The 15,118-nt window shown below is 47.1% G+C and overlaps 1 protein-coding gene across 5 annotated transcripts in view; it reads right to left on the reverse strand.

Moving 5' to 3' along the window:
• The window catches only part of LOC135253655 (zinc finger CCHC domain-containing protein 2-like), a 38,378-nt gene that overhangs the window by 13,255 nt on the left and 10,005 nt on the right, over positions 1-15,118 (reverse strand). For all 5 annotated transcript variants that reach the window (XM_064333229.1, XM_064333228.1, XM_064333230.1 and 2 more), the window contains 5 exons: positions 14,907-15,027; positions 14,529-14,590; positions 2,151-2,222; positions 1,759-1,859; positions 347-441 (listed from right to left, as the gene is read on the reverse strand). In XM_064333229.1, coding sequence (XP_064189299.1) covers positions 347-441; positions 1,759-1,859; positions 2,151-2,222; positions 14,529-14,590; positions 14,907-15,027 — 451 coding nt within the window. The remainder of the gene's footprint in view (positions 1-346; positions 442-1,758; positions 1,860-2,150; positions 2,223-14,528; positions 14,591-14,906; positions 15,028-15,118) is intronic.

Below are 15,118 nucleotides of genomic sequence, written 5' to 3' on the forward strand. Positions count from 1 at the left end.
TATGGGCCGCGCATCGCTGAGAGAGGCAGGACGTCTCACGATGAACCGGACCGGAGGGTCACTGTTAAAGCTGGATACATTCAGCTGAAACTAAAACACTGTTCTGTATAAAAAAAATAAAGCATTGCTCCTGACCTCATGGCAGCTATGGAAATTTTAATAAAATCACATGGGCACTGGGACTACTCTCTTGTGATGGGAAAGGATAAACCAGAGTCCACATAAAACCATGTCTTAAAATGAAATGTGCGTGCAGATGGATTTTTTGGTATGGATGAGTGCTCATGCTGTGTATGCATTTGTGTGTGCATGTGTCAGAAAGAGCAAGATGCACTGCATTACTTACAGCGGCTGTAGTTGGGCCCGGAAGATTCTGAGAGGAAAAATCCACAAACCGTCCCTGTTTGTCGGAAAGACTGTGGCGCAGACAGGAACTTCTCTCTGTCAAGGACATGAAGAGTACTTATGAACTCTTCACTGATAGACACATACTGGAAACTAGCCTGGCTGCGATCAGTCAGTATGTGGCTAACAAGGCATTGTGAGTTCGAAAAAAAAAAAACATTGGAAAAAAAGAAAAAGAAGAGCACAAGAAGACTATTTCCCTCAGGTAATGACATCAGCAGTGCTGACCTAAATGCTGAAGAGGAGGATTTTGCCCTGGGAGGAAATTATAATTTTTTTTTTTTAAAAACCTGCCATTTTCAATGCAGTTCTTAAAAGCACAACTCATAACCATTAGAGGGAAGCATCTGTAGCTTGTAGCAATGCAATCGCTGACACTGGAGCAATAACAAAAAAGAACCAGTGTGCCCTCCCTGCTCTCATAACACAGAAAGATCCCAGAATGCTGGAGTCAGAACGCTTTAAAATGAACACAACAGAGAAAAATGGCCCCAAAACGAGCAGGCTAGGCTTTGCTCCGAAATCCATGCCGTCCATCATCCGCAGTTCGCTTTCAGCCTGTGCGGCAAGGCGAGCGCTCTCATTAAGACGCACACATCACGGGTGGTATAATAAACATGACGAATGCCACCTGGACATGGAGGAGCTGGCAGGGGTCATGTGGCATATTATCCATATCTTAACAGTGCAGACTCTGTGGTGAAGGAATTAGATGCTGGGGCCCGAGCGCCTTTTCTGCGCAGGCAGCGCAGCGGCCGTCCCCGGTGCCCTCTCTACGAGAGCAGCCTCCAGCCACCGCCGGGGTGAACGCTTTCGCTTCGCAGGAAACGAAACGCTGGGAGACTACATGAAACTCGGCCAGATTGCCAGGAGGGGGCGTCGTTGCACTCAGAACGAGGACGTATCCGTCACGAGAGACTGGCCTGACTAGCACGAACAACAATTTGCATGCGTGCATGCCTAAAAACAATGTAGAGCGCATCTCAGCCCTGGCATGCTATTTATAGGAGCAAGAGATTCTGCGTTTCTCGAAAAATGTTCTCCCTCCAAATACAGCTCTTTAACAACTCACAAATTTCATCAAAATACAGAAAGCTGTGAGGGGAGGGCACAAATTAATCCACAGCCTCCACCAAGAAACTCATTGTTGCAGACGGCTGAATAATGTGGGGCTTTACAAAAAACAAAACAACAACAACAAGCCAAGAAACCAACTTAATAAAAGTGTTTCATGAGCTGCAAGACAAAGTTACATGAGCTGCAAGACAAAGTTATTCTCTCAGGAAAGGTGATCTTTACTCTGTGGGGGAGGGAGGGGGGGGGGGGGCTGATAACGATTAGGGAAATACTTACTTCAGCGTCCGCTCTACTTCCCTGCTTTCACATTTGTCTCCTTGGCGGAGTAAACTGAGAATGCCCTTCTCAAAGGACTCTGTGGACAACTCCCTTGGAAGCTGCAATTCAGGAGAGGACAGAAGTGCGGAAGTGAGAAACATCTTCGCTCCAGCAGACATTTACATTAAAAAAAGCTGGACTAATAGCTGCATGTGCAATCCTTACTGCACCAGAGGAGCTCTGCGTATGTGTGCTCTTGTAACAACGCTTTGTTTCACAATACCCCCAACACTGTAATGAGCTCATTGGCCAAGTTCTCAAGTCCATGGTGGGAATAGAGGCAAACAGATGGTTCCAGGACGACAAAATTCATGCATCGAAAGCCTGATTCACTGGCCTCCGATCTGTACCTTTAGCAAAAAGTTCTCCAGGTCATGGTGAGTCTTGGTCACGTGACTTGACGAAGCGTCGGACCACTTCACCTGGAAGAGAGAAAGATTGCGCTGTTAAGCCTCGTCCGAGCACTTATCAGAGCTGTCTCAAGGGAAGAGATGCTTTCTTGGAAATGTGATTCATCACAGAATGCGAGGCATGGCATTATAATAGTAGAGAACAGCCTACACACAAAGACTTGGCATAATCAATCCCTTCTAATGGCAGCACAGTGTCACGGCTGGGTGCAACTGAAATTATTTTTATGACGAGTGCTATCCACAGTTTTGGTTTTCAAGGCCTGTATTTTGAAGCATGATTGGCTTGGCCTTCTAATATTCAGCGTCCTCATTGTAAACAAGTGGTATGCATATCCTGTCAGATATTTTCTAAGTCACCTTCATTCGTGGAGCACCCAGACTGCTGCTGTCTGTCAAAATGACTGTCATCGTCACAGTCGTTTTTAAAAATTAAAAGCGAACACAAATACCCTTGTCGCAAGTTAAAGGAAATCAAAAGAGAGAGACCGTTGAACATGTGGCGCTTTACGTGTTCAGTTTTATTTACTTACTCTTTCACACATTCGATTTGGAGATATGGAGCACGCATCACCAACAGGACAAGACTTGGATTTATGAGATCACATACAATTTTTCAGAAAGATTCTCAAACACAAAAAACTGACACTGAAACTATGATATTAACAAAATTACTTTGAGGCCCTAGACACAAACTGTTCTTATACTAATCCCTCGGATTAGTACTACTCAAACTGTGCTTAAACGATTATATTTCAGCTGAAGGATAGTATGTGCTATTGATGTTGGCTTATGAAACTGAAGCCAGACCTTTGGAACCCAAAGGTGACTAAACCAGGGTACTGCACAATGTTGCCATAGCCTCTCTGCATTCCGATGTCCGACATTCACTTAAGCCATCCTGTCTTCGCCTTTTAATTTGATCCGCCCAATGACAGCACGGTGAAAGAAATGAATCTGCAGATGAAAGTAGTGCTTCTTCGGGGACGTACTCTAGTCTCACACACGGTCGTACATGACGCCGTCTTATTAATGGAACAGTCTGGTCTCTGTCACTTCAATCCCATCACAGCAAACTTTAGTCTTCTGGCTTAAATTTTTTTGATCATGTAACCCAGCTCCATAGAGATGGTGAAATGTCCTTAACCTTCCATCCAGAAATTCGTCTTTAACCGCAAGCAGATGTGGACTATGACACTAGCGTGCACGCATAACTTGTAACTACAAACAGAAAAATGAACAAAAACTGTAATGCTTAGAAAGAGGGAATGATTTGCCTGGTGAATACCTCATTTTCTGTTATGTTCACTTTGGTCGATGGATCTCTCCAGCAATGTAGCCCAGCATGCATTTTGATCAGCCTTTCAAAATGAAAGATGTCTAGCTAAAATCATGCCTCTGGCAAACGCCCTATGCACAGACAGCTGTGAAAAGCGACAGCGTGAAATATGGCAGCCCTAAAGTATTTGGCGGGGCGACAAAAGCAAAAAGAAGAGAAAACGAAACTGTAAGCCAACCAAACAAAAGTGGTGCTGCGTATGTTGTGGACGTCACTGGGCAACAGGGGCATGTCTGGGAGAACAGTACTGTATGCCACCTTCGCAGCCAGGGCAACACCCTCCCAGGGGGGGTGGGACACATGCGCTACCCTACAGAAGGGCATCAGCCAGAGAGGGAAACAGCCCCTAAGAGTAAGAGGCCTTCAAACACATACCCCCCCCCCCAGTTAAGAGACTTCAAAGGCAGGGGTATGTCCTCAAAATGGGGGGGGGCATACATAAAAAGGCCACACTGCTGGCCCAACTGGTCTGCTTCACAATCACACAGATATTGATACTGGACTCCTTCTTCCCTCCGCTAGTCAGAGTAATGAACACACGGCATTTCTTCACCGAATGCTTTCTGTGCCTCTAACGCCTTTCAACTTGCACCTCCATGCAGTTATTACTATTGATTTCCGGGCAGGAGAGAAATTAACTGAAATACTGAAAGGAACCATTTGGACTGGATCAATCTGAGGTCTACATAAACACCCTCCACTTATTTTCAGTTACTCAGGTGCAGCCGCTGGTACTCCCACAGCAGCCAATCAGCTCACAGAGCCAAACCTGCTGCTGAGGCCAACCGGATGACCTCCTACAGGCTTGGCAAATTGAACATAATAAAATCCCTCAACATGCCCATCAGCATTTCCACAAACATAAATCTTCCCCCATACCAATAAAAGACGGCCTTTAAAATCAAGCAGCAACACGGAAATGGACTTTACCATTTAATAAATAAAGGACTAATTAAAGTTTCAAAGCCCACAATTTATGAATACTTGCTTTATGAAAGACATACATGCATACATAAATAGTGCAGGTTAAAGGGTTACGAAAAAGCAGTGAAAAATTTGAGAAACATTCTGGATTTATTCATGTAAACTGGTTCATGGGCATTCTCGACGCACAGACTTATTTTGTCTCCTGTCCTCCTTTTTTTTTTGCTGATGCACTTGCTAGTTGAACATAAAGCTTACCCAGAACATTCATACACTGCGTGAATTATTCATTGACCTACATATTTGTGAGTGTTCTTCTAAAAAAGAAATCTGATGCGTTATTCCTGCCCAATTGCATATCTATCATGTTTTAGCATGATGACGCACTAGAAGTAGCATCACAAGGGAAACTACTTTTGTGCTTCCTTAGATCAGATGCATTGGACCGAGCAACAGCTCTGAGAGGTCAGTACCAAAATTGGAGAGGGAGAGGGAAAGGGACAGAGAGGGAGAGAATTTCTGGCTAATTGGTTACACTGTGCAGCACAGGAATCCTAGTAATAACAAGTAACAATCCCCAACAAATATTCTTGCCTGTCCAAATGAGTGATGGCTTTTGATACTTTTTCCCCCAAACAAAATTTGCACTCACTTTAAAGCAGAAAATGAGCATTTACATTATGTAACGCAAAGCTTGCAACAGGCCATGGCATGTTATACTTCAGAATGGCAGAGCTTGAGTGTTGCAGATTGATCTTCCTTCTCTTGCCAAAAAAACAATACATTTATATCTGAAGGTTATGTTTGAACAGGCCAGGGGGAGTGAAAGCAGAGGGCAGTTAATTTTGCGAGCAGTACAGTGCATGCAGCGTCCTCCAGCAACAGGGCCACTGAGCTAAACATTTATGACGCTTTCACACAATGTCAAAACCCCACACTGCTGGGGCAAGTGGAACAGCTCAATTAAACGGTGAAAGTAACTTGACGACGGCAAAGCCAACTGTGAAAAGGGCGCAGATTTATTGAAACGCTCAAACGCGCGCGTCGGCTTTTGAAGAACAGGACGCAGAGCTCTTGCTGTGGGAAGGCCTACAGCCCTCTAAAATGTTTTTAATTACGCTGGGCTGTAATCTGGTCCACTAAGGTCTCCCACAAACTGCAAGCGGTCTGCTGTAACAATGGTTTTGCGAGCCAACGCCACGAGGCCTTCTGCGCAGCTGGGTTTTTAGGAATGCTCTTTTAACAGGACAGAGAGGTGCTGTGGTTTCATCCTTGACATCGTACTACGTTGATCTCCAATGTCCGCATATTATTTATCAAGATAGTGCTGGGGCTTTTTGGCGCCACCTAAAACCATGGAGCAGAACAAAAGCCGGTCTTTAGTGGGCTCCTATTGTGGTTTGTTGAATTTTCCACTGTGCTCAGTGAACTACATTGTGGCAAGGTCCTTGCCTTTGCTCAGTGGGGTCAGGGACCTTAAATCAACAGCGTTAAAGACAGACCAAAAAAAAAAAAAAAAAAAAGAGCGCAGGTCATCAGCTTCACAGGTGGTGCCAGCCGAGAAACGAACATGTCAGTTGGCCGTTTTTGCCAGCTCTTCCTGACCCGACAATGCGGCACGCTCCAATGCGTGTCCGAGCCCCTGGCACAGGCAGGCTACCAGGGGCTGGCTTGGATCTGCACCAGCGAAACCACTGCTGTATTACTCTAACCATTCAAGACGTCTGCGACACCAGTGTCCGGAGATGAATGAATGCATGTTGGAAGCGGTCTCTGTACGTAGTGAGCAACTGTTCCACGCTTGACTCGGTGCCAGGACTTCCTGTTTAGCTCCGAGGGCCCGGGAGGGGGGCGGGGAGCCCCGCACCAGGCCTTCTAATCTGCTCTGTGGCAGGGCTTTAGGAACAACCGGCTCTTTCATTGCCTGAATAATTCAATCGTGTCATTAGGGAGCCAGCCGTATACGAGACCTGTGGCGGAAAGCAATGCACTCGCGTGCTCGGCCCGAAAAGCTACAGGATAAACAAAGTTCTGGAAGTTCTAGAAGGATTTTCTCTGATAGTGGAACACCTTTGTACACATAAGCAGCCTCCCGGTGGCACACTGGGTTAAGGAACCGTCGTTCTGCAGAGTAAAAAGAAGTTGAGGCTTGACTTTGGAAGCCATGTGTGCTCGACCTCAATCTCCAAACTGACAGTAACAGCAACTGACAGTCCTGAACATATGATCGGTCATTCCAAATTGGGCAAAATGTAAAGAAAACTGAGTATAGGAAAAAGAAAGACAAACTAAAACATTCATAATCGTTAAGACTATTTTCATTACATCCTCTTTAACTTCTACAATGGATACTGGAAAATAATGAAAGGATGTTGCAATAGGAGATCACACTCTGTCAATAAATTATTTATAATTAATCTGGTAATTAATATTAATATTTTTATTAAAATTAGTACTTATAATAGATTAATATTTCAAGAAAGTGCCTTAAATAAATTTTAATTAAAGTTTTATGTTTTAGGGAAAAAAAGGAGAATCATTGTACTATCAATGGAGGACAGTGGAAAACAGAGATTCATTTGCAGATTGTGTTTTAAGTACCGCCCCCTTAAATTCCAATCCTGCCCTATTTCCTCGATCTGATTTGAAAAGCTGCCTCTAAAGGACATCTGTCTGACGCTAAACCTCATTGTCTTTTTTTTGGAACCTCACTGCCCTTTGCAGAATTAGGCACACATACAAAAAAAAAAAAAACTACACACAATATCACAGTAGCAGTGTAAGAAATGTAAATGACCCAATAACGTCATCTAAACAGAATTTTTGGACCCTCTCCCAGGAGGCTGCAATAAAAAACAAATAAATCAAGCACAGTCACCATTGAGCTAGGCAGGGGAAACAGTGCCCAGTTAAGGAAATGCATTTCAATATTAGGCCGAACAGAAGCGAGTATAAGGATTTCCCCAACGCACTTCTGAAGGGAACAACATTCTTTCATATTGACAAATTGCTTCCTGGCTTGTGACAACGCCCCTTTGGGGTTCCACAATGTACTATGCAGTTTCATCATGAAAACACCCCTATTGTGGGGTGAACACAACTTGCCATCTAACGAAGGCCCATATAAGGCCATTCCTGGTGTGAATGTAATTGGAAACAATGCAGGCCCGACGTAAGAGGGGCCATTTCTCTGTCGTCTGGAGGGCCGGAGACACTTCTGTTCCAGTACACAGTGTGCTCAGTGGAGCGCTGAAGGGGAAGGATGGAGGGGAGGGTTGGGGGGGCAAGGGAGCAGAGATGGGCGCTTCGTCAGTTTAAATTGCCAGACATTGTGGCACGATAATTCTGTGCCAATGGCAGCATTCCACCATCATTCATTCTGCCCTGCCAGGTGGGAACTGCCCAGGATTCCCTGTAGGTGGGCACTGCCTGGGATTCCCTGTTAGGTGGGCACTGCCTGGGATTCCTCTGCCAGATGGGCACGGCCTGGGATTCCCTGTCAGGTGGGCACTGCCTGGGATTCCCTGTCAGGTGGGCACTGCCTGGGATTCTCTGTCAGGTGGGCACTGCCGGGATTCCCTGTCAGGTGGGCACTGCCTGCGATTCCCCTGCCAGGTGGGCACTGCCTGCGATTCCCCTGTAAGGTGGGCACTGCCTGGGATTCCCTGTCAGGTGGGCACTGCCGGGATTCCCTGTCAGGTGGGCACTGCCTGAGATCCCCTGTCAGTTGGGCACTGCCTGCGATTCCCCTGTAAGGTGGGCACTGCCTGCGATTCCCCTGTCAGGTGGGCATGAACTGGCCTGGTGGATTCAATATTGCCACTCCGATTCCACGTCAGAATAGTTTCATTAGCGCGACTTGGCAGAGCAAACCAGAGAACACAAACTGGAAGGGGACTTCCAGATTTTTCTGGCTATGCCACAGCCGTGTAGAGCACGAAACTAATTAGAAATCATGCCTGTTTATCTCAGAGCACAACCTTTCCCTACATCAAGGCAGGGATGCCATAGCTTCTTTGCTGCTGTGCTGCTATCACGGTGACTGAAACACTTGTTCAATGAAGCTGGCAAAACAAAAAACATCAAAACCACCAACGGCTTGATATTAAAGGTGACAGCTGACACCCGATCAGCATTGCTAATACGGATGAGAAGGTGTGGTCACGTCAGTTTGAGACTTAATACTTAGGCTAACTACCAAAGCTGACCATTTAAAACTGCAAATCGAGCAGAGGGTAGGCGGCCATCTTGTTTGTTTGGTTGGTGCTAGCAGACAAGACCAATTCCACAAACCGCTGCCCTGAATACTGATGTCCATTTCTAGGCCTCAGTCCAGCACTTAAGTATGATGTGGCAGCTCAGCACAGGAAATGGCGGATATCGACTGTAGCACTGGAGATTTCGTGTTGCTTGGGACTGCCTATGTTGTTGAACGAAGCAAGAGATCATTTTTAGCATTTCTAAACACAGAATTTAGCGAACAAGTACTTGCTTAAGACAGCATTTCTTTTTTGGCCATAGCTAGGTCTGGACGCGTGTGGTGTAGTCCGGTGTCCCGTTGCGGTTGCCGCTTGCAGTAAGTTTCATTGCAGAGTGCATTGGAGGAGTCAAGCAGAGTTAAATGCGGCTTCCTGCTTCCATTATAAGGTGGGGATAAACAGAATGGGTTTGGGCAGAATGGGTGTCTGTTAGGAAGGGGAGAATAATTGTAGCCCCTTTAAAAAAAGGGTGAGCTGTGTGCCGTTGAGAGAAGAGAGGGATAATCCCCCTCCCACAGGGTAGCTTTGATACTGCAAAGCTGAGTCAAAATAAGGCCTTTAGACACATACTTCTCTACTAAAATCAGAAACGAGAGGACAATAAAAAAGTCAGAAACGAGAGGACAATAACTCATTCTGCAAAATGCACATGCAGAACAACCTCTAAAAGAAAAATCTGGCAACACAGAGCTGGTATCTAAAGGGCAATACAGATATGATTTTAAAAATAAGAAGCTGTGCCAGCAGGGCAAAAAATAAGTTGCATATATTTGCGACGGCTTCTGAGTGGAACTGAGGTCCATTTCCCAAGTGCATGGGACTTAACACAGTAACTGTTAGAGCTCATGCCTCACCGCTGTATTGCCAGTCTGCCCCTGCCGAGAAGCTGAACTGTCCTGCCATAACAGACGACAGATCCTGTCACCTTACCATTTCCACAAGCCGCTAGGCTAATTCCTGCCTGGGGTCCTGTCCATGGATTTGATAACGTCGCCTAGCGCCTGCTAGGGTGGGTGTGTGTGTGTGTGTGTGTGTGCGTGTGTACGTGTGTGTTTGCGTTCACCCATGCAGAAGCTCAGAGGACTCCAGCATGCCAGTCAGCGACGCTTCTGCCGCCTCCCTGACCCAACCCGGCCAGAAAGGCCTCCGCTCAGCCGCCACTCCGCAGGCCAAGCTCAGAAAGAAACCCGTCATTTCGGCACGCCTCGTACCCCACGTAATGACAGGAGTGGGAGTCTCCATTTTGGGAGGTCACACATGAGTGCAGAGGTGCTGGCCCGGCTGGAGGCGACGGCTAAACCACCGTGAACGGCCCTCGCCACTTCAATGCTGCCTCGACGGCCGTGCCACAAAAATAAGCAGGGAGAACGACCAAAAGAGTAACGTCGCCTTCTACGGGGCCTGTGGCTTTCTGTGGTTCTGTGTAAATTACAAGAAGCATCATAGAACAATCCCTTTCTAAATAAAACAGACACACACAAAAAAAAACACTGCTGAGAGCTATTAGGACACATCCAAGTAGGACACGTACACCTGTTGGAATTATGCATGCCAGATGAGAACCAGAGAGCAGGCAACAACCTTTGTGAGACGTCCAGAAAAGTCAAACTCTAGCTTTTCAAGAAACAAATAATAAATCACCCCGACGCCACATGCCTAGCAAGCCCTCTGAAGGCCTGCATTGTGTTGGCCAGGACAGATGGGGTGAAGAGGCAATTGCCTTGGGGCCACAGTTCCTGTAGATGCTGTTATGTGGACATAAAAGTGGGTATGCAGCAGTGACAAACAGCCCCCCCCAAACCAGGTCTGGTTTGCTCTCAACAACTGGATCGGCCAGCCTTGTGAAAGTCATCTTGATCCCATTGGATGGTGGCTGTGCCTGTTCCCTGCCTGTTTATCAGCTGGTTCTCCTCCTTCTCCACTCACACGGAGCTGCAGAGACCCGTGGCAGCCTTCGGAAGCTCTCGAGTCTCCGCGCCTTGGTGACGCAAGCATCCTGGCCCCGGTTTCGACGCGAGGCCCTCCGTGGGACGGTCGGGGCGGGGCAACCGCTCTTCACCGGGCTATTTTTTACTCTCGGCTCCGGCGGGAGGCGGAAGAGACTCTCCTGCACAGCGCCTTCCTGGTGGGAGCTGAAAAATCGGCCTTGGCCATCGCATGGTTACAATCCCAACGAGAGAGGAACGGCCGGAGGTTAGGTTGGAGGGGAACGTTCCATTTTTAGCGTCGATCCGGTCCCTTTGCCGCACGGGGAGCTGCAGCAGAAGACCAGCGCGTCCCAACGCGTGCTTTCCGGGGACGAAACGCACCGCGAATAGAAACGGCTACTTCTTCGCCTGAGACCTTTGCGCTGCCTGTAGGGACATTCCACACTGTGTGTTCATGAAGTGCATCCAAGGACAGATGAGAACGGATTACGCTCACCGCATTTCACAGAAAAGCACTGCAGAAAATACTTTTTCTTGAGGTACTGCTAAACAAAAGATAATTCGAGTGTGCTGCAGTATGAAAAAATAAATAAAAAACACATTTTTCGGCTAAATGTATCAAGGCTTATTTAGCAATCCCAACAATCCTCTTTGTTTTCAGTAAACAATCGTTAACCAATTTTCAATTTTCAATTCAAAGTGATTGAAAGCAGTGTAACACTGAGCCATTATTAGATCATCAATCAATGAGAGTAGAGATTCTTGATTTAACTGTCACTATTTATCAGGGGGGGGCTTTTCAGCAGCTGTGACTGATGCAACTAAGAGAGGGGGGAAAGAAAAGAGAGAAAAAAATCCCCTTTGGCTGAACTGAGAGAGAGAGTTTGTGCGCTCAATACCAAAGACCCCAGGACAAAACCGATGACGCGTCTTCTCCCTCTTCTACAGGGCTCGTCAGGAAAGCCGGGTTCGAGGACATTAAAGATTCCCCTCAGTCTCTGCTCTTCCCGATTCAACTGTGTCCCCTGACCTTGTCTGTGCCGCGGTCATCCATCACTCCCACGGCTCCTCAGCACTGGACACGTGACAGAGGCGGGGAGAGGCCGCGAGCTCGTAACAGGAGCGAGGCGCGCGCCTGTGGGCGGAGCCGTAAGAGAGTCGAGGTGGGGGGGGAGCATAGTGCTAGCGTAGCCGTAGCGCGGCAAAGTGATGAGGTTGCGCGGTTGGCCGTCACTGCCATCCTTCCCTTGTGCTCTAGACCTGGATTTGTTTAGTTTTCAGCAGTCTGAATATCCAATACGCAAACTTTTTCCGTACAAGATGGATGAGAACATCCATCACATGATTTGTAATAATAATGATGATGATGATTAAGATGATGACTTCAGCAGCAGACGACGTGGCCCGAGAGCGCTGACAGAAGGTTGCCATACCGGAATCCCCAGCTGAACATCGCTCTGCTATTCCAATCAGCGTAGCAAACACACTGCGCTAGCCCACTCCGTTCCAAACCTAAACAGAAATAATAAACCCCACGCTTCTGGCCTTGTTTGACAACGCTTGGAGTCCATTACAGGCTACAGACCCCTGGGAGCCTGGTTATTTTCTCCGGAGCCGAGCGGTAAAGGGACAAGGGAGGCTTGTGAGCAGAGATGCAACCGACTGCCTCCAGCCCATACTGTGGGAGTAAGGGCAGCAGAACGCAGTCACAACGCATTTCAGCTCGCTACCCTGGCAATCTGTTGCCATAATGCCCGGCCGACTGGGGGGGGGGACAACAGCAACCAGGTCACGAGCATCAGGGGGTGTCAGGCTGTCCGCGTGACTTCATCTCTGTACAGCGGCGTTCGTGTTGACGGACTGTCACACACCACCCTAAGGGAGAGCCACGGTTCTCCCTATGCCCAACATGCTTCAGTGCAAAGAAACGCACCTCTGAGTAGAAATATTTAAGTAACTATTTGAAGGGGGGAGGAGGGAAAGGACATGTTTAATCAATCCACAAACAAATATCCATGGCATAGATCAGTGGCATAGAGTAGTAGATTTAGCCTAATAGAATGACCAGCCTAGGAACAAATAAATTGCAAGTTTGCAGCAGCTGGTGGGATTTCCTTTGGGTTAAAATAACAATTCTGAGGAACGATGAGCAGGATGTTCAGGCAAAGATTCATGAATTATGTTTCAGGGATGAACACACTGAACCCCGGCCAAGTTCCAAGGTCAATGACATTCTTCCATTTTTTTTACCATAAACAACTTCTCCCCCCCAATGGATGATTGCGTTTAGCCTATATGCTCACTCACACACACACACACACGCATGCACACACACACACATACACATGCATTCACTCACACACACACACACACACACACACACACTTTGAAGCAGCACATCTACTCAGCCCCTATGTGAGCCCAAGTACAGAGATCTTAAAGCTTTCATTCAGTTTCACTGTAGGCTGTTCCCATCCCCCACAACACATTACCACAGCACTTCTCTCACTCCTGCAGACACCAGTTCTTCCCCCCTGGAAGTAGCCTCTTCCATCCCCATCAGTTAGCATTCACTGACCCCAGGCTCAAAATGTTTTAATTCTACCGCTCACAAAATATTATTTGCATATCTGATTTGCCTGTTCAGACATAAAAGTCTCCTTCCGAGAATTCTAAACAGGTCGTACGAAAGGTTGCCAAACTGAAAGTGTATCAATAAACCTGTTGTGCTACTCCACGATCTACAATCACAATAATTATTAATAAAGTTTCCTTTTCAGATAAGTACAGCTGAGCATGTTGATCTCACATGACAGGCCATCATCACAAGCTCATGGTGCCCACATGGTTTGACACTGACTCACACCGGGTATGACAGGGAGGGGAATTTCCACTGCACTTGGTGATGGTTAATACGGCCCTAACTCTCCTAAAAAAAGCGCAGCACTCTCTGCTATTGCCAATAATGCCACATTCCCCAGTCCTTTCAACAAAATAGCCATCTCCTGAAGTACATGCTTTCAACATCAATGCTGACAGTAATGAACTGTGTTCACAATTTATAGCCTACAGTGCCTTTCGTAAATCACAGTGCACTTTTCAGTTGGCTGGTGGCAAGAGACACACCTTAACCTCAAAAATGCGCGATGAATGACAGCTCACCACCCATTAGCTGAAGAGGCGACAGAAGGCTTTGTTTAACCAATTAAACTGAGCATAATCCAATTACTACAACTGTAATTACTACTGTCGAGAGGCGGAGAAACGTGCAGGAACAGCAGGTAGGGGTAGCTCTGAATAGAACTCTATATAGTTTACTGACGCATATTTTCCCATTGAAGAGCAACAATCTCACAAAATATAATCAGGCTCAAAAGAGACACCCAGAACAAAGAGCTAGAGCACTTCCTGCTCCCAGCCCAGGCCCTTTGAGTCAGTCCCCTCCCAGCTGGAGTGAGACGACGTCGAGCGAAGAACGGGCTGTTCTCCTGGTGGAGGGCCACCCCTGCACCTCTGACACTCACCCGTGCGAATGACTAGAAGTTCATCAGAGGGTTTGTGTCCAACAGAACCTTATTACGATGTTATTGGAGATGGCTGGGTGTGGCAGGGGGAGGAGCCTTCTCACTTTTGGCCTTTTGCCATCCTGAAACAGGGCATCCTCTAGTCTGTTTGTTACCCACACTCATCTGGTCAGACAACTCAGGGTTACCTGAACTGATATAGTGTTGCAGAGAAGTACAGTAAAGAATCTTGATCCGGAACATGCCAAGACTCCCCTCTAGTTACAGGAAGGGGACGATACCTGGGGCACCCGAGTTACCACGGCTGTGAGGACGCCATTATTCCGCGGGATATGGGAACGTACCTCAAAACTGTATTCCCTGCTCCTGGAGATCCCCTTGAGCACGATTCTCTCTATGTGCACTGCTGAAAGTCAAAAACAGAGAGAAAGGCTCAGCAATCGTTTGGGAAAGATGTAAACGCCATACCCGTGTTTTTCCTTTATATAATACAAGCTCTGTGTCCGACCTACACGGCTGAGCTGCTGAAGGGTTGAATTACAACAGGAATCTGCTCACACGTCAACTGGATTTCATATACATGTGTGCGCACGCACTTCATGAATGGCCTATTTTGATGGTAGTTACTCCCACTGGACAGTACGTTCTGTGAAATTTCCAACTCCTGAGGACCCAGTGAAGAGCTGAATGATTAGACGCGAGATAACTCCTCGGGTCTTTACCTTCCCTCTGGGATTTCCTGTTGGGAGACTGGCTGGGGTGCAGAGACTGCGCTCTGTCACTCAGGCTGGTCTCAGTGCTGGGGGAGAGGTAATCCGTTTTTGGGACCTTGTTCTGTTGCAACTGAGGGGGGAAGAAGAGGGAGAATGACATACATTGTGATTTATAGCATACCTGACTCTGGCTCATAAAAGAAATGCAGAAAAACTAATTA

The sequence above is a fragment of the Anguilla rostrata genome, chromosome 4 (assembly GCF_018555375.3).
Source record: "Anguilla rostrata isolate EN2019 chromosome 4, ASM1855537v3, whole genome shotgun sequence".
Lineage (NCBI taxonomy): Eukaryota > Metazoa > Chordata > Actinopteri > Anguilliformes > Anguillidae > Anguilla > Anguilla rostrata.